Source organism: Musca autumnalis, unplaced genomic scaffold (assembly GCF_047663935.1).
Source record: "Musca autumnalis isolate F117 unplaced genomic scaffold, ASM4766393v1 scaffold_1, whole genome shotgun sequence".
Classification (NCBI taxonomy): domain Eukaryota; kingdom Metazoa; phylum Arthropoda; class Insecta; order Diptera; family Muscidae; genus Musca; species Musca autumnalis.
In genome coordinates this window covers 7216639-7236067 of record NW_027411644.1, presented here as the reverse complement: position 1 = coordinate 7236067, position 19429 = coordinate 7216639, and the positions used below count along the sequence as shown (strand labels likewise).

General features: G+C 34.3%; 1 protein-coding gene and 1 long non-coding RNA gene across 35 annotated transcripts in view; both read right to left on the bottom strand.

Moving 5' to 3' along the window:
• Positions 1–5847: 5847 nt before the first annotated feature.
• Positions 5848–9870, bottom strand: LOC141390783 (uncharacterized). The gene is made up of 2 exons (XR_012409469.1): positions 8390–9870; positions 5848–8325 (listed from the first exon to the last, which is right to left on the bottom strand). It is a non-coding gene; the product is annotated as an uncharacterized lncRNA (long non-coding RNA).
• A 3777-nt stretch (positions 9871–13647) lies between these two features.
• The window catches only part of LOC141390590 (uncharacterized), a 158166-nt gene continuing 152384 nt past the window's right edge, over positions 13648–19429 (bottom strand). For 30 of the 34 annotated variants that reach the window (XM_073963674.1, XM_073963684.1, XM_073963566.1 and 27 more), the window contains 2 exons: positions 16706–16819; positions 13648–16396 (listed from right to left, as the gene is read on the bottom strand). In XM_073963674.1, the coding sequence (XP_073819775.1) occupies positions 16029–16396; positions 16706–16819 (482 nt within the window). In that variant the 3' untranslated portion in view covers positions 13648–16028. Of the gene's footprint in view, positions 16555–16637; positions 16820–19429 lie in introns of those variants that run through there. The other 4 variants (XM_073963656.1, XM_073963650.1, XM_073963663.1 and 1 more) reach the window with 3 other exon arrangements.

Here is a 19429-nt window from a genome sequence, read left to right as displayed (position 1 = left end):
GTGTGTGGAAGGTGTGTACCGATATGGCTTACCTTCAAACTATAACTGAGTTTGGACAAAATATTACGAAGGCCAAATTTTGAACCGAGTCTGCAGATCCGTTCAAGGTTTTTTTACACTTGCCTCAGATGAAACTTGTACCGTCGTATGGGAGGCGGTGAATACAAGTTGTTACAACAAAAATCAAAGCGATTCGAGAGCAGGTCCTAAACTGAACTTTTCGAATTTTGGTGTGAGAGGTATTTGAAGAAGTGGACTGATTTAGTCCATATTGGAACCTCATCTAAGTCTGGTAGAAAATTCACGATGTGCAAAGTATGGGCCAAATCCCTTCAAGAGTTATCGTGCACACAAATTTTCCAAATTTTGAACCGAATCGGTAGATCCGTTCGAGAGTTATCGTGCGCTGCAGCCAGACAGACGGACGGAAAGTTTTCAGATATGTCACTCTTTGCGTAAATGAGCGTTCTATTTTTGGAATTTTTGAGGTGGAATTTGTTTTCAATTTCAACACAATTCATATTTTTATTAATTTTATTCCTCTGTTCTTTCAAACATACATATAGTTTTAAGCAGATCTATATAGGACAACACCTTCGTGTACCTCCCTTACCAAAGTTCAAAACTTTGCATAAGTTCTGTTAAGGGGCAGTTCGAGGATTGTTTGAAATGTATATAGACAAAGAAAACCTCTCAGTCAAATTCTCGCATTGAGTGAGAATTGAGTCAGTTGACGAGATACTCAATTCTAAAATGGCAATAACTATGCATTTTTAAAATATTTATGATGGTAAAAGAAAATATGTGGGTAATATTGGCCGGATCTACATCCGCAAATAAAAAATGTTGAAATGTTCATCGATTGTATGAAATGTTTGTATCGAATAAAAATCAATCACTCCCAAAATTAGATCCATTTCCTAGATGGACTATGTCTTATGGCAATTTTAGTAGCATTTATTAATGTTTTTAGGGGAAGACAGTACATATTTTCTCAGACATTGGACTCGAAATGATCTAATGTTCCTTCGTTCATCTCTCGCTCTAAGGTTTTTAGAGTTATTGTTAGAATGTTAAAATATTATTCTTTGTAGACTGTATTGATTAGGTATGTCAGTGAACAACGTAGGCCCCTCGTTTTTTGATATCTACCCTACAAACGCTTAAGAATGTACGCCGAAAACTTTGAAAACATCTTTTTTCACCTTTCCTGTTCTTATACCTTCAGCATTTATGCTAACGAGGGTGTATACAAAATGTGCCTCATCGAAATAATGGTTTTGGACTACAAGTATGTTTGGGCAAAATGTGTTGTTGTGTCGATTTAGCCATGTTCGTCAGTCCATCCGTCTGCCTGGCTGGGTCCAAAAATTCGTAATATGTTGTCAAAACTTAGTTTAAGTTCGAAGATGGGCCCTATCGGTGCACTACTTCAGGTACCTCCTCCACAAAAGTTCAAATTTTTTCGCTAAAATTGTACGCACGATAACTCTCGAAGGGAGTAACCTAATTGGTCATATCTTTGGACATCGTAATATTTCTACGAGACATAGATCCAGTTGGAATATGGAAAACTGCAGTTTAATAACTCCTCACGAATCGTTTTGATTTTTGTTGTAACAACTTGTATTCGCTACCCCATTATAAAGGTGTAATTTTTTCAGGGGTAGAAAGTAGACCGTCTGAGATTCAAATCAATACCAAATGTGTTGAGTTGATGGTCAAATATCATAGTTATTGCAATATCTGTCGACAGTGATCAAATGTAAAACATATATCACAATACGACAAGTTATACCTACCAATATTTGATGTTTGGACTTTTATTTTAATCACTTTTTATACCCTCCACCATAGTATGGAGGGTATATTAAGTTTGTTTTTCCGTTTGTAACGCATTGAAATACTCATTTGCGACCCTATAAAGTATATATATTCTTGATCAGGGTAAAATTCTGAGTCGATCTGTGCACGTCCGTCCGTCTGTGGTAATCACTCTAGCATCCACAAAAATTGAGATAGGACGCTGAAATTTTGGGAAAATGCGTCTTTTGTTTGCAGGCAGGTCAAGTTCGATGATGGGCTATATCGGTCCACGTTTTGGTATAGCCCCCATATAACGGTACCCCCCGATTTACGGTATTTTGACGTTTTTAGCTACATTTTAAGACCGATTTAGCTATAATTTGACATTTAGGGTTCCTAAGTGTCAATAAACTTATATAACAAAACTTGTGGACATAGGTCCACGTTTTGGTATAGCCCCCATATAACGGTACCCCCCGATTTACGGTATTTTGACGGTTTTAAGCTACATTTTCAGACCGATGTAACTATAATTTGACATTTAGGGTTCTTAAGTGTCAATAAACTTATATAACAAAAGTTGTGGACATAGGTCCACGTTTTGGTATAGCCCCCATATAACGGAACCCCCCGATTTACGGTATTTTGACGTTTTTAGCTACATTTTCAGACCGATTTAGCTATAATTTGACATTTAGGGTTCCTAAGTGCCAATAAACTTATATAAGAAAACTTGTGGACATAGGTCCACGTTTTGGTATAGGCCCCATATAACGGTACCCCCGATTTACGGTATTTTGACGTTTTTAGCTACATTTTCAGACCGATGTAGCTATAATTTGACATTAAGGGTTCTTAAGTGTCAATAAACTTATATAACAAAAGTTGTGGACATAGGTCCACGTTTTGGTATAGCCCCCATATAACGGTACCCCCCGATTAACGGTATTTTGACGTTTTTAGCTACATTTTCAGACCGATTTAGCTCTAATTTGACATTTAGGGCTCTTAAGCGTCACTAAACGTATATAACAAAACTTGTGGACATAGGTCCACGTTTTGGTATAGCCCCCATAACGGTACCCCCGATTTATGGCATTTTGACGTTTTTAGTTACATTTACAGACCGATTTAGCTATAAATTGACATTTAGGGTTCTTAAATGTCAATAAACTTATATAACTAGTGGTTATATCTCCATGTTTTGGAATAGCCCCCGTATAACGTTACCGCCAGATTTCAGGTATTTTGACGTTTAAATTCACATTTCTAGACCGAATTAGCTATAATTTGATATTTAGGGTTCTTAGTGACCAAAAAACTTATATTCGAAATAATTATGAACGTAGGTCCATGTTTTGGTATAGCCCCATATAACGGTACCTCGGTATAACGGATTTCGGTATCTCCATATAACGGATTTTCGGTATTTTGAGAATTTTACCTACAAGTTTTAACCGAATTATCTGTAATTTGAACATTTGACACTTGAAATTCTTAGTGGTCACCACACCTCTCCACCAAAAATTGTCAAGAAAGGTCGATGTATTGATAAAGCTCTCATATAAAAGCACCTCCCGATTTTCAGTAATTTGATGATTTTAACTACAATATTAAACCGAACTAGCAGTAATTTGACATTTGAAGGTTGTAGTGATCACCACACATCTGCATCAACAATTTTCAACATAGCCCCAATATAACGATACTTCCCGATTTTTGGTACTTTGAGGATTTTACTTAAAATGTTTAACCGAACGTAGGTCCATGTTTTGGTATAGCCCCAAAACAAGCCTCCCAATTTTCCGTACCGTAGCCTTATTTTTTGGACGAACTTTCTGTAATTTGAAATTTAAAAGCCAACAAAAATTGTTCATTTAAATTCATATTTTCGTATAGCCCACATACCTCCGAACTAGCTGTTAATGGTATTTGAAGTTCCACGTTATGTATCCATTTTCGGTATTTTGAGGATTCTAGCTACAATTTTTAACCGAATTAGGAGTTATTTGACATTAAAGGCACCCATCAAAAACTGTCAACATAGGTCCATGTTTTATTATAACCCCTATATAACGGTACCTCCCAATTTCTAGCCCACCAAAAATTGTCAGCATACATAGTTAGATATAGGCACCACAAAAAAGGGCCTACGAAAGAAACATTTCATGTACACTATCTGACATTTTAACGTACCCACTTAAAGTTGTGGACAGGAATGAAAACTAATTATTCCATTTTAGTTCAGAATATTTTATGGTGGAGGGTATGAAAAGTTCGGCCCGGCCGAACTTAACGCTTTTTTACTTGTTTATTTTCAACTGCTAGGGATAGTGGTGTATGGTATCACATAGTCGCCCCCGTCCCGACTATAGCCTTTGCTCACTTGTTATACCCTCAGCCTTTAGGCTAAAGAGGGTATTTACACTTTGATACGGCCAAAAATGTGCCTCATCGAAATAATGGTTTTAGACCCAAGTATGTTTGTACGATATCCGTATCAGACAATTTTGAGTCGATCTAGCAATGTCCGTCCGTCTGTCTGTCTGTCCGTCTGTCTGGCTGGCTGGTGCGCACGATAACTCTCGAACGGATCAATCGATTCGGTTAAAATTTTGGGTATCGAAATATTTTGTCCAGATTTGATTTAAGTTCGAAGATGGGTCATATCGGTCCACTCCTTCAGGTACCTCCCCCACAAAAGTTCAAAAATGTTCGGAAAAATTGTCCGCACGAAAACTCTTGAAGGGAGTAACGGAATTAGTCCATACTTTTTTGAGGTTCCAATATGGACCCTATTGGTTCACTCTTTTGGGTACCTCCCACACAAAATTTTGCTTAAGTGCAGTTTAAGGCCTGCTCTCGAATCGCTTTGATTTTTGTTGCAGCCACTTGTATTCACTACCCCCATTACGACGATATAATTTTTTTCAGGAGCAAGTCCATATATCCTCAGAAATCAGCACGAAAACTGCAAACAACCCATATAATACCATGTGTCGTAGTTGGAGTGCACGATAACTCTCGAACGGATCAACATATTTGATTATAATTTTGGGTCTTTCAATATTTTGTCCAAACTTAGTTTAAATTCGAAGATAGACCATATCGGTCCACTCCTTCCGGTACCTCCCCCACAAAGGTTAAAAATTTTTCGCCAAGATTGTGGGCATGATAACTCTAGGAGGGAATAACCGAATTGAGCCAAACTTTGTTATTGGTAATATTACTTTCAGGCATAGATCGAGTTCTAATATGGACTATATAGGTCCACTCATTTGAGTACCTCCCACACAAAATTTGGAAAAAGTATATTGTAACAACTCCTCTCTGATCTTATTAATTTGTGACGCAGCAGTTTGCACTTGCGACAACGACGTTGTAATTTTTTTCGTGGGAAAGTCCATACTTCCTGAGATAATGATCCAAAAAGGTCCAGAAAATCCTACCGGCACCACCTAAACTAATTTGTAAAATAACCCTTTAAAAGAGAAATCGATTAAGCTCAAACTTTGTAAATTGAAAAGTAAAATTGTAATATATTTAAATTCAGAAAATTAAGTACAACATATTCAATTATATAGTCTGTAAGGAAAATATCCATAGACTAATAAAGAAAAAAAAATATTTCCTACAGATTTGTATTAGGTCCGAATATGTACTACATCGGATCACTCCTATGGGTACACCCTACCCAAAGTTTGGAAAAAATGCACTCGTCTTGGATTATTCTGAATTTTGTTGCAACATGTAGTTTTTTGCGGCCCTTTCCATCCTGTTCCCAACAGCTAAAAACCCTACAGAAGTATTGTGTTAACTTTTTTTCTTCGGGGGTACGTGACTGAGGGTATATCTCTGTCGGCTCAGCTGACTGATACTTTCTTACTTGTTTTTTGTTAACTCTGATGGTACATATCTGTCTCTTACTGCCACTTTTTTGCTTTCGACCCCAACAAATTAATATTTATTTAGTACATACCTTTTGCTTTAATTTTATACATTCCCCACCCGCATTATCTCAAAATGAAAACACAATTTAAATATTTATTGAAACGTTTATATGCATTTCTTTATTTAAATATATAATTTTTTTTGTTGTTTGTTTTTTTTTCATTACTTTTTATAGCTTATTAGATGTCACTTGAAGTTGTTGTTATTATTTTAATTAATTTTGTTTTTCTTTTAATTAGTGATCTTCATTGATCGATCAGCTCACATTTAGTTATGACTAGTAATAAAAAAGCCTTTTTTTCTTGAATGTCCTGAAGGCTTAGTTCGATTTCATTATTTTTTAAGTAGATTTATTTTTTTGGAGAGTGTCCACGTTTCATTGAGAGGATGTTGTCAAATTTGTTAGGATTTTTTTTCTCATTCTGGATTAGGGATTTTGTTTTGTTAAAAAAAGCTCACTATTTAAGTAAATTCATTTTCATTTTTTTGGTTTTGTGTCTGTGTATTAATTTTTGTTGTTTTCAAAGGGGAATTTCAAATTCTGTTTTTTGTGGGCTTAGTGGCTATAAAGTATTAAAATGTGTTTTTGTTTTTTTGTTTTATATGAATTGGATTTTATTTTTGGGGAATTGGGTTTTCTTATTTAAGCTGTGGTAAATACTAAAATGGTTTGTTTTTGTTTGGTGTTTGTTTTGTTTTCTGAAGTTGTGATTATACATTTCAGTTGTTTCTTTGTTACTCTTGAGTTTACCAAGCTAAAAAGTATCTTTTTCAAGTGTCAATTTATTAAATTCCTATTTTTTGTTAATTAAAAACTAAAAAAGTTTATTTTGTGTTTTAGTTTTGTTATTTTGTTTGGTTTTTTGAAAGAGACATTCATATAAATTGAAGTTGTATGTTGTTTTTGTTTTTTTTTTTTTTAGATTTCGTTTATATGTAGTTATGCAAGTTGTTTATATATGTGTGTATGTATGTGCTTCTTCCTGCTATTATGATTTTTGCTGCTTTGAGATTTAATTATTTGTTTAATTTTTTGGAGAAGGGATTCCAGTTAATTACAAATCTTAACTGAAATCCCCACAAATCCAAAAAATGCCTTTTGTCTATTTAATTTATTTATTGCGATTCTAGTTTTGTTAAAACTAACTAAATTTTGAGTTTAGTTTAAAAATGTTTCTTTCTGTTATGGGGAAGTTTTGAGTTTAGTTTGTGTAAATTGTCAATAAGTGTTTTGTTTTAAATGGTTTCTTTTTTCTCATTTAGTTGAGGGATCAGAGGAATTTTGTATATTTGATTTATTGTTTGTTTGTAGATAAATGATGCAAATTAATACTTTTTTATTGTTAATTCAATTCAATATTGGATCTGAGAGTAAATATTTGTTGAGGGTTGTTTTGTGTTTCATTTCATTTCGTTTCATTTCTTTTCTTTTCATTCATTTTTCATTTAAGAAGGCTAAACATTTATTTTTACTTACTTAGATTTAGTTAAAGAATTGTTTTGGTTTTTTGTTTAGTTCCATTTGGATTTGTTTTTAGTTTTTTATTAAATAATCAATAAATTCATTCATAAATAAACTCAACTTGTCTTGCTTGCTCCGCTTCACATTCTTCTTCATCTTCTTCTTTCGCATTTTCATTACGACAACATGATCATTTGCAACTTATTTGTAATTGTACAAAATAACATTAAATATTTGATTTGTTGTTGTATTTGTTTTGCATAAAGACACATTTATATGATTTTATTTTCAATATACGAGGGTTGGGTTTTTTGTTTAATGGGGTAAAGGCTAACGCTAACAAACATATCCAGTTTTTAAATGCAATTTCCAGTTGAGAATATCGGTTAATTTTATAAGGTTTAATTTCTTTAATAATTTAACAATTTAATTTTATATTCTAATAGAATATGGGCACTTTTTTAAATTAGGGATTGTTTTTAATTTTTGAATGGAAAGATATTCTTTGTACCTTCACGGGACAACAAATAACACATATTCTCTTTGGAATTTTAGCCTTTAGGGCCAAGATCATTTAATGGCAATTTTTATTAATTTTCTCATTAGAGTTGAGTTGAATAATCAAAGATTTATTGCAAGTTAAAGAGGAACATATTCTCTTTTCTTTCACTTTTTCTCATTCTCATTATATTTGTTTTGTAAATATAGAAATGACACAAATATTTATATCGGAGACGGTTTTTGAGTTGTCTATTAATTTTAAAAATGTACAATATTTTTAAATATCGTCTGAAGATTTCTTCTAATAATTCATCTCAGTTTGCAACACAAGCCATCAGAAAAAGAGAGAGAGAATGAGTATAATACTGAATATAGTAATTCCATATTTGGGTTGCTATTTACCAGGCATGTTCAGGTCTTTGTGTGGCAAAAACACCTAGGACGAGCGCTTTTTCGAATTGCTGACGAACGGTTGAAAAAATTAATGCACGAAGATTGTATCGATAGCATACCTTTTTCTCCACATTCGGCTGCATTAGAAAGACTTTTGCGTATTTAAATAGGAAATAACCTAATCGAACAGTTCAGTACCAGACATGGTTTTTCTGCTGCAAAAGACCTTTGAAAATCCGGATTTTCTGTTGCAAAAGACCTTTGAAAATCCGAAACAATGTACCATAGTGGGTCTGGTAATAAACTACAAAAATACTAATTTGATGATGGACAGACAGTGACAACTGAAAACTGGAAGGCTTTCTTTGAGCGAAAAATAAATGGAAACTTTTGAGGCATAAATCTTACCGATTGTGGATGTTCTGAAAAAATGCGGACATTTTGCATAGTAAATTAGATTTTTATTAAAGCACAAAATTGCTGAACGCTTGCAGTCGATGTACTTGAAGGAATGAACGGAAGAGAAGGTCATCCCATCGATTTTTTCGTGACAACCAGATATTTTAGTTGGTCACCGCAGGATTTTTTAGTGCTCTTGGAAGCATGGAATTGTCTTCAAAAAATTATATATAATTTGAATCAGAATCACATCGGCTGCCTTTGATGAACATTTCAAAACAATCCTCGAACAGATCTTAAGCTGCACTTAGGCGAAAATTTTACACATTTGTGAGGGAGGTAGCGGAAGTAGTTATCCGATATAGTCTATACTCCAACTTGATTTATATTTTCAGATATATATTACGACGTGCACTCCTAATCGCGCACACAGCCATTTTTGTTGGTCACTTTAGGATTTTTATATTGCTGAAAACAGGACCACAAGGTGCAAAAGTGCGGTAAAAATTGCCAGTCTTCGAAATGCCCATTAAAAGTGTATATTTTGTGAGGAAGATTCCGAAGCTGTTGCCCGATATAGACCTTCTTGGAACTTGTACAATTTTGGAAGAAATTTTACGATGTGTAAAGTTTCAGCCAAAATGGATATGGAAGTATGGACATACCAAGGACAACCCTTTACAAACTATTTCAAAACGATCCGAGACGTATCCTTTAACTGCACTTTAGTAAAATTTGTGTAGGAGGTACCCGAAGGAGTCCATATTGGACATATTCTATGTCTCAATAAAATATTAAGAGAAAGAAATTTTTTACAAAATCGATTGATCCGCTGGGAAATTATTGTGCTAACCATTTAAGCGAACATTTTTAAATTTTATTTGTAAGGTATCCGAAATAGTGGACCGATATAGCCAATCTTTGAACTTAAACTATGTTTAGACAAGATATTACGAGCACGAAGTTTTCCAGCAAATCGGTTTTCCGTTCGAGTGTTATCGCTCTCACCATTTTATCGTTTTTTTTTAACTTTTGTGGGGTACCCTAAGTAACCCATCTTCGAATGTAAACTAAGTTTGGATTAACTCCAATTTGTTGTTCAAAGACACTTGGGGTCTAAAACCATTATTTCGGCGAGGCACATTTTTATCGTAACAGAGTGTATATAACTTCGTTAGCCTTAAAGCTGAGGATATAAAAATATTAAAACAATGTTTATCTGATCTTTAAAATATATTCTCTTTACTTTGCGTGTCTGTCGTCGATGCACTCTCGAGATAAGGAGAGGCTTTATTATATAATTTGGGTCACATTGATCCATTTAATGGGGCACCTCTGTAGTAAATCAAGTGATAAAACTCCTTCGAATTCCTGTAAATCTGTCATCAATGTGCACTAAAAGAAAAATGCTTCGTTGTATCAATGAAATTTGTCAATGATTTTGAACCAGCGTAAGGCTTCATTGCATAAATAAAACGTGTCATTACAGCAATGAAAGTATTTTATTGCATTAATGAAGAAGTTTCATTGCATCAATGAAGGAGTTTCATTGCATTAATGAAAAAGTTTCATTGCATTAACGGAAAAGTTTAATAGCATCAATGAAGGAGTTTCATTGCATAAATGAAGGAGTTTCATTGCATTAATGAAAAAGTTTCATTGCATTAACGAAAAAGTTTCATTGCATAAATGAAGGAGTTTCATTGCATTAATGAGCAATTTCGTTAATTTTACTTCAATGAAACTTTTTCATTTATTCAATGAAGCTCTACGTTGGCTCAAAATCAATGACAAGTTTCATTGATACAACGTAGGATTTCATTCATATTACGTAGCTTTTTCTGTCAGTGTGTGTATGTCATAACTGTGATGATCCACTATGTACTCCGATAATGTAGATAAAGTCAGAGACGGTGAGAGATCGATGGATGCTTTTCACAGAAAGCCAATACTTAGGTCTCAATAGTTGTGTTTGAAGGGATGTGACCGCAAAACTTTCCCTCTGGGCTATTTAAGCACTGTATAGTAGTCTCGTTATTTAATCCGAACGACTTGTATCACCTTGGGCGCTGTGGGTAGGGTACTACGATATAGGCAATGACGTTCAATATAGGCAATGCCGTTCTTGACATCCATAACATAACAACATATCCGTGTGGTGTTCGAGTCTAGAGATCCGCAAGATGTTTTAGTTTTTCATAGACACAGACACAGTTCAATGTCATGATATGTCATGTCATATTCCATGCCATGTAGATAGAATCAAATAAAATGGTGTCTGAAAATGGTGAAAAGTACAAGTTTCTAAATTTATTCGACGTTCGTTAAGTAATGCGTCTTTTTGAAAGAAAGATTTATATTTTCTATAAATTCTAGAAAGAATAATGTTTTCTTTCGCTTAACCGACAGACTAATGATGAGTCAGTTCGAGAAATAGTCAATGAATATATCTTAAACTCGTTGCTTTGCTTGATCATGCTGATTCGTACAAACGTCTATTTTCGCCATAATCCAATTATAATTATGATCTATAGAGCACAGGGATACAAACAAACTGATCCTTGATTTATTTTTCGCTATTTTCATTGGAACATTCTAATAAGTTCCATATATCCATTTGTCTTGTTTTGCAAGCACTTTCATTCGGGTTATAATGGGTTGCCAAGGAAAAACTTCTCATTGAGATTTTTTCTTTGGTCACTCCCATATTTCGAACCGACGATTGAGGTTTGGTTATAAAAAATTTTTTGCTGAAGAAGTTATTGAAAAATAATTGCAGTGGAGAATGTCCACAAACAAGAAACAAGGGTACTGATGATCCCGCGGCGAGGATCGAAACTAGTCTTCCCTGTCTTACCCCTTGCCGAACAATGTCAGACTTTCTCCACTAATAAATTATTTAGTTTTTTTCTTAATATTAAAAAAATGGGATAAGGCCAGACTGTTTTGCAAAAAAAAGAAATAAATTGCAACAGCATTCCCCACAAAAAAAAAAAAGCACCAATATTCTGACTCATATTTTTATTTTGCCATCAAATTGGGACAAACCGAACAGTTTAGCAGTTAAATTTATGGTTCAAAAATATAAATAGTTCAATCCTTTGGAAGGGTAGAGAAATTAATGTGCTGCCCAAAACAACGGCTAGACTCTAAAATACGAGATTTCACAAGTCCACACAATAGAGTTGTGCCAAAGGAACTATATGGAACTATCTAGTTCACTTCGCAGTTCCAATGGTCCACATATTTTCTTTCAACAAACTACGTATACTTAACATCACACGTTATATTTCATGATGTTACTCATACGTTTTGGAACTAGTACAAGGAACTAGGAACTAGATTACCCAACTCTACCACACAAGTATATTAAGTCATTTCATCAAGCGGAGCAGTGCTGATGCGGATAATACATACTAAGCATTTATTCATCATACGTCACCCGATCTTAATATACTTTCATATACATACATATTTTAAATGTCCATGAATTTCTAGTAAAAACAAGAGATACTTAAACGAAAGTAGAAGTCTAATGTCAGATTTTTGATTTTGACAAATCACTTAAAGTCGATTTTTGATATTTCCAGTCAACTCAAAGCCGATTATTATCAGAAAAGTGCCTATGAAAAATTTCCACAATAAAAAGTCGGCTTTGGTTTTAAGACTATGCAACAAAAAAGTCGACTATTCCTTTAAAGGAAAGTCGACTTATCTATCCATGGTAGTTACTTCTAATAAAATGTGGTCGGCATACATAATGTTGTATTATATAAGGTTGAACAGCAAGACCAACTGATTTCACCTAATCTTCATTACAATTGTGTATTAATCGTGTAAAAACGTTAACAAAAATGTTGAAAGCTTGAAGGAATCTCATTCAAAATAGTGTTGTTGTTGTAGTTTCTGGCTCACCTTATTAATTGCATCATAGTAGTCATACGTCAACTCAGTAAATTTTAAATTTTATTAATTTCAGTGTCTGCTTCTTGATGCCATTGATACAAATCTAAACGAGTGAAAAACTCCCAAAAGCTACTTTACGTTCTATTATTTTCTTGCTTTTTGCTTCTGATAAATAACAAATTAAAAAAAAAAAAATAACAAACACCTTTGTTTCATAGTCCATATTTACATTAGGCAATTTTCTATGCGGCAATTGTAAGGTTGTAGGTGAGAGAGGGTGTTGAGAGGTAAAGAGTTACCATATGCTTCACCTCTCTCTCCTTCAAACTGACATTTGCCGCAAGGAAAATTTCCTAATATAAATATGAACATAGTTAATTTGTTCGTATTGTCTTATGCCAGACTATGAAAATTTTCATTAGAAAATTTTTTGTTATTCTCTTTTAAATTTTCATTGACGTCCACACACATATATGAAACCATATGAAAATTTTGATATTTTCATTGCTTTGCATTGGTTTGAGAGTTACGAATTTAAACACCAAGAATAATTTCAGATTACAGAACCTTGTGTACAGAGTTTCACCCTCTTCACATCTCTTCCCTATAAACTCATTTTCATGTTAATGAAAATTTTCATGGTCTGACATAAGACATTCCTCATCGAATTTACACCAAGAAACAGAGTGACATGTTATTTACATTTCCTAAATGAATTTAGAAATATTTGTTCCTCTTTTTGAAGAATCGAATACAATTGCTAATATCTTCAATCTGTATTACATTAGTTATTACAATATAACATTTTTTTTTTTTTAATTTTAGGCTTTAAGTCAGAACATCATTTTGAATCTATGATTCGAAAATGCTGACAATTTAATTTGTGAACAAAGGAAATCTCAACCATTCATTGCATTTTTTACTGGATTAGGCATTTTTTTCATATAAACTAAGTAAAGCTTAACATGTCATAAACAAAAAACATTCAATGATAAGCTTCTTGTTATGTTTTGATTGTTTTGTGAATCGTAATAATAATAATTAATTAATTATAATAATAATAATGTTAAATATATAATAATAAGTATGTAGGTGGTGTGATTATATAACCACCGAGTAATATAATGTAACATGCATTTTTAAGGTATTATTTGTAATCCTTGTTTTTCTGTGTATCATTGTTGATGTATTATTTATTTGTTGGTTTTTTAATAATTATAATTATTATGTTTTGTTTTGTTTTTTCTTATCATAATCCAATAATACTTGTTTTTCATCGATCGATTTAATTCAATTAAAAAATGTTTCAATACTTTGTCTTTTATTTCGAGTATAATTATTAATTGTTTAAATTTAGATTTAATTTTCGTTGAAACAGAAATTTTAAGAAAACAAATTAAGAATTTGATAGAGAATCTTTGGAAAAAATTTTAATTTTTTTGTTTTGTCCCATTTGAAATAAGCACTTGAAAGAATATTGTTTTGCTTTTAGATATTCGAAACACAAAGAAATTAAGCCATATTTTTTCGTTGAGTGTGTATTAGTATGTTTGTGTGTGTGTCTGTTGTTGTCTTAGTTGTTATTATTTAAAAAAGACTTTATATTTTCTTATATATTAAAAAATTTAAAATCGTCATCAATATTAGCCTTCGAAAATAATCGTTTTTGACTGCCTGACTGCCGTTTGAGATGACTTGCGATTTTAGAAAAATAAATTTTGCTTGTATAAACTTCATGACGGAAACTTCTATGCCTGAATGTGTATTTAGTTTGGCCTAAATATCTAAAACATGATTTTTAGTTTTTGTTTTTTGTTTCTCTCTTCACCTATCTTGTGTATGTATATGTGTATATTATGTTTGTGTCTGTGTTTATTCATTTTTTTCTTTTACCTAAAAATTTGCTTTTTATTTGTTTGTGTTTTTTTGGACGGGTCTTCGTGTCTTTGGTTTGATGTAATGGAATTTTATGTGAAAAATGTTACTCCATTTTAATATAATAGAGGTTAGTTGGGGAAGTTTTTAAAGAAAATGGTCACTCATTGATAATCGATAACTTTGGTTCATACTTTCAAAAAAGTTCTATTGAATGTGAATTTTATTTCAAGAAATATATTCAATTTTATTCCCAATATGTCGTTTATTACAGAAAAGACGTATATCCGAATCTCTGCTGTCGATGTACCCTCTTTCAAACAACACAAGCTGCTCTTTAATTTATCTCAAATTGCTCCATATCAGTGTTGCACAAAATATGTTGTGCATTAGTCTCTCTCAGAGAGTCTTTCCACTGCTATATCATGACATATAAACATAAAGAAAACACACATTCTCTTTGAAGTATATGGGTGATCATAGCTGGTTCATATGGTAGACTTCTTCACATCCCACTGAGGCGAAGACATGATTAAATTCGTATTCCATAAAAAGCTACTTAAGTTAAGCTATTTGTACACAAAATACAAAGGCTGAAACTATGTGGGATAATCTGTAACATTAATGGCCTCTGACAAAGGCTAAAACTATGTGGGATAATCTGTAACATTAATGACCTCTGACAAAGGCTGAAACTATGTGGAATAATCTGTAACATTAATGGCCTCTAACAGATGTCACCTACTCCCAAATATTCCCAAATTCTGATTACCAAATATCCATTGAGGTAATTATCGGCAAAAGATAACATTTAACCTGTGTTCGACGTTAACGAACCATTCCCGCATTATACTCATATGTGCTGCAAAATGCTCGCTGTACCCTCACTAAAGGCAAACCCGAAATATTCAGGAAATTTGCCCAGAATAATATTGAGAGTTTACGATACATTCGATAAAAGGGACCCTCTCAGATTATCACAATTTCTATCTTCTGTGCGAAAAGTGGTGGGCTTCAGCTGTATTTGCACCATCCCTCCTTCATGAAACATTTTTCTTCTTATATAATACCTTGCATAGCTGCTGACTGTCCTCGACCATATTTCCTCATATACCTCTCTTATATTACACGAATGGAGTTAAATGAATGTTAAATGACTGAACTAATAAATCTCACGTCTAATCTTTTGATGAAAGGTTTTTTTTTTTTCTTTATTGACTAATTTCTTAGAATAGAAATGATTTCTTGAAACTTCTAACACGCAATGGCTTTAAGCTCTTTAATAGCCTAAAGCTAAAAATAAAATGTTTTGTGGGGATTTGGGGCGGGGCGGGGCACAGCATTGGATGTAGATACATCCATACATCCAGTGTAAAAGCATTGTTGTATTCCTATAGTCTAAGAACATGACTGAGGTCTTGCTGACGACTGAGTATCGTCATTAGGGATCGAATGAACCAAATTAGCTGTAACTTCTTCACTTGAAGAAATTATTCTCCCTTAGTCTTTGCCAAGATAACTCAGTCGCTTATATAAAAAACATAAATAAATCTAAAAAACCATTGGAATTGAAGTAAAGTTCTTTTTACTTTACTTGTTTTCTCACTGCTTTCTTGTGGTTTTTGTTTTTCTTTCATTTTCTCTAGTTGTTTTTTCTTAGCTCGGTTTACAAATTGCTTTCTTTTTCTCTCGAAAAGAACAAAATCAATAAAATGACACTTAACTAACTACACGCTTAGACACTTTCCTCTTTTGTTACGTTGCCGCCCCAGAAGCGATCAAAACGGTCACGAGCCTTTTCTAGAACTTCGGTAGCTGTTGAACGAGCTGTTGAAGCTGTGGTTGTTGTTGTTGAATTCGAAGATGATGACAAATTGGCAGCACCAGCAGTAGCGCTTGTGCCAGCAGCCGCGGCCGCAGCACTGGAAGCCATTATGACATCGACGTCAAACAATGGATCCTCCAGGACGCGAATGGATGAACCAGGCAATGGTTTCTTATTCACAGTCGACGATGACAACGACGATGATGTGGGACTAAGTGCGCTCTGTGGCGATTTTGCTTCGTTGTTGTTGTTGTTGCTGGGCTTTTTATTCTTCCAGGCTGCGTTTTGTTGTTGTAGTTGTGGTTGTTGTTGTTATGGATGTAGTTGTGGTTGATGTAAATGTGGATTTTTTTGCAAACGTGAGTAATTAAGGGATTAAATTACGAAGAAGAAGATGTGTTACGAAAAAAGTGCTTCTTTCTTGATAGGCTTTAAGCTTTTTTTGAGTTTTTTTATTAGTTATTAAATACGGGTTTTAATGATGATAATGATGAATAGCGAATTAGTATTGAAAAAGCATTTTTGGTTTTTTTTGGTTTTTTATTGGATATGGATGTTACGAAGAACAAGCGTGCTTTAAAGCTTACCGTCCATTTTGACTTGTTCAGTCAATTCTGGTGGAGCCGACTGAGGTGGAGGTGGTGGCTTTTCAACGGGCGTAGAAGCTTTTATTTCACTTTGTGGTCTGCTGTAATTTTCACCTGTAAACAAATTGAAATGTGGATTAATGAAAAAGAATGGAAACGGAATACTCGGAATGCAAAAAATTGGTCCCTTGTAATATAAAATAAAATTTTGAACACATAATAATAAGACTTCGTTTTCAAGGTCAAAGTCGTTAATGCCAAATTTGGTAACTGTAAGACTTTTATAAGCATTGGATAATTATGTCGGGCATGGACTTGACCTTGAAACACATTATATCGCGGTAAATAGGACCACAAAAAGCACCTTCAGCGATCATCGAACTGCCCTTTTAAACTTTTGTGAGGAAAGTATCCGAAGGTGTTGTCCGATATAGGCCTTCTTGGAAGAACTTTCACGATGTGTAAATTTTAGGCGAAAAACATATAGCATTTAAAAAATCAAAGTTCGATGGCAATCTTAGTCTCTTAATTACAATATTCGCAATTACATTATTACAATAACTTCGGTATAAGTATATGATTCGAAGTATTTGCAAAAAGAAGTCACTACCTACAGCAATCGATATACCTGATGAACTGTGTAACTAACAGCGAAACCGGTAGCATAATTTGGTGGTGGTTGGGTTTCTTTTCTGTTTTTCTTTTCCATATACAAAAATCTTCGATCTCTAGCTCAACTCCAACGAAATCGGATTCAATTCGTAAGTAAATAACACTGTGAACACAACTTTTGGGGAAGAGATAATTCCTTTTGGAGATGAAAGCACTTGGTGAGTATATTAAGAACCCCGAAGGACAGATCCGCCGTGAGTCGAACTTCCGTGTTATGGTGTGATTAGGTTTTTTCTAGAGACCCTGTAAGGCATCAGGAATTAGTGATACATCTTTGTTTACTGTTGTTTTAGCTTATTTTTGAGATGACATGTCTTCAGTCAAATCGAATGAGGATTATTTTCGTAGAGCACTTCGACCTTTTAACTCGCTTCCTTCAATGTACTTTTCGTCCTTTATTTTAAGAGCCGCTATAAAAGTACCGCAAGATGACGTTTTCAGCTTCGAAATGTTCTGCAAAAATTCCGCTCAGAAAATTTCAGGTATGGCTCTAATTGACAACTAATCGATTTTGTAGCGTTTTCGTAGTCAGTTTTGACATTTACCCCTGTTTGCTCAGTGTGTGTGTTTTTGTATGTTCTGTAACGAATATACAAAAAAACAAAATATAGTATTTTTCTGAGCCAAAACAGGGTAAATGTCAAAAACGCGACAAAATCGATTAGTTGTCAATGAGAGTCGTACCTAAAATTTTCTGAGCGACATTTTTGCAGAAGCTGAAAAATGTCATCTTGTGGGACTTTCAATGCGGTTGTTGAAATAAAGGACGAAAAGGACATTGAAGGAACCAAGTTAGAAGATCGAAATGTTCTACGAAAATAATCCTCATTCGATTTGACTAAAGACATGTAATCTCAAAAATAAGCTAAAGCAACAGCTAACAAAGATATAACCCTAATTCCTGAGGGCTTATAGGGTCTCCAGCAAAATATTCATCACGCTATAACTCGAATGTTCGACTCACGGCGGATCTGTCCTTCTGGGTTCCTAATATACTCACCAAGGACATCCATTCCCAAAAAGAATTATCTCTTCCCCAAAATGTCACCTCCATTTTGTTGCATAGCGAAAATATGTTCCTCCGTATATTTTATTCAGTTATATGGTCATGGTTCCTTTGTGTTCAGTCTCACAAATTCTGCAACCTGGACTGGCTGCGTCCATAAAGAATCAAGAAACAGGTGAATGGGATTACCTCCGATAACGGTATTCACATTGTACCTTTGTACTGCCTGCGCAACTGCATCAGTGTGAATGCCATTCAAGCCTGTCTGATAGGCAAATTGATCTAGAGATTTTCGTTTCTACTTTGGACCTCTCTCACCGGATCATGTAGATCTCTTCTTACGTACCTGGGTGGGGCAGGGATGCTCACCGGTAAAATCTTCGTCTCCTCATAAACATTGTCCACTCGTGACAAGAGGAGACACCGCATAGCTCACCACAGATCGGCCTTTTGCTTGTTCTTATCTTTGTTCTTGTCAAAAATAGCTGTGACTTACACAGACGAATCAAACATGCTGTACGACATTACGCCCAGGAGGATTTCAGCCGTCCAGGATGTGAACAGTGGAGCAGTGGATTTAGCGCCGGATAATTTTGAATTCCTTACATGGAAATGCACTATCACATACATATGTTATCGACAATAGGACCGGACGCCAAGATCATACAATCATCTGCATGCAGTGGTATGGAATTTCAAAAAGGTCGAGGTTAAAGTGATCCGGAGATACTCGTATTATTGCGCCTTCGGGCCGTTTTATGCTATGTGGTGCTATGCATTTTCCGGAATCCATGCTTATGTTAGACAACTGGGAAACTTCTTCTCATAGTGGGCACGAGTATTATGCTACTGGCGACAAGAGGGATATCTTCCTGTACGAATCACCTCTGCTGGCATCCTCGCCTGGCTTCAGTAGCGGGATCACCCTTCGAACTTTCCAGGCTTCTGGTCCAATATACATAAGTTTCTAACGATATATCTGTGCAGCTCTCAGAAGTGGTCATTAGTAAATTCTCTGGAACCTTGAAGTCGGAGGTTTTGAAGTC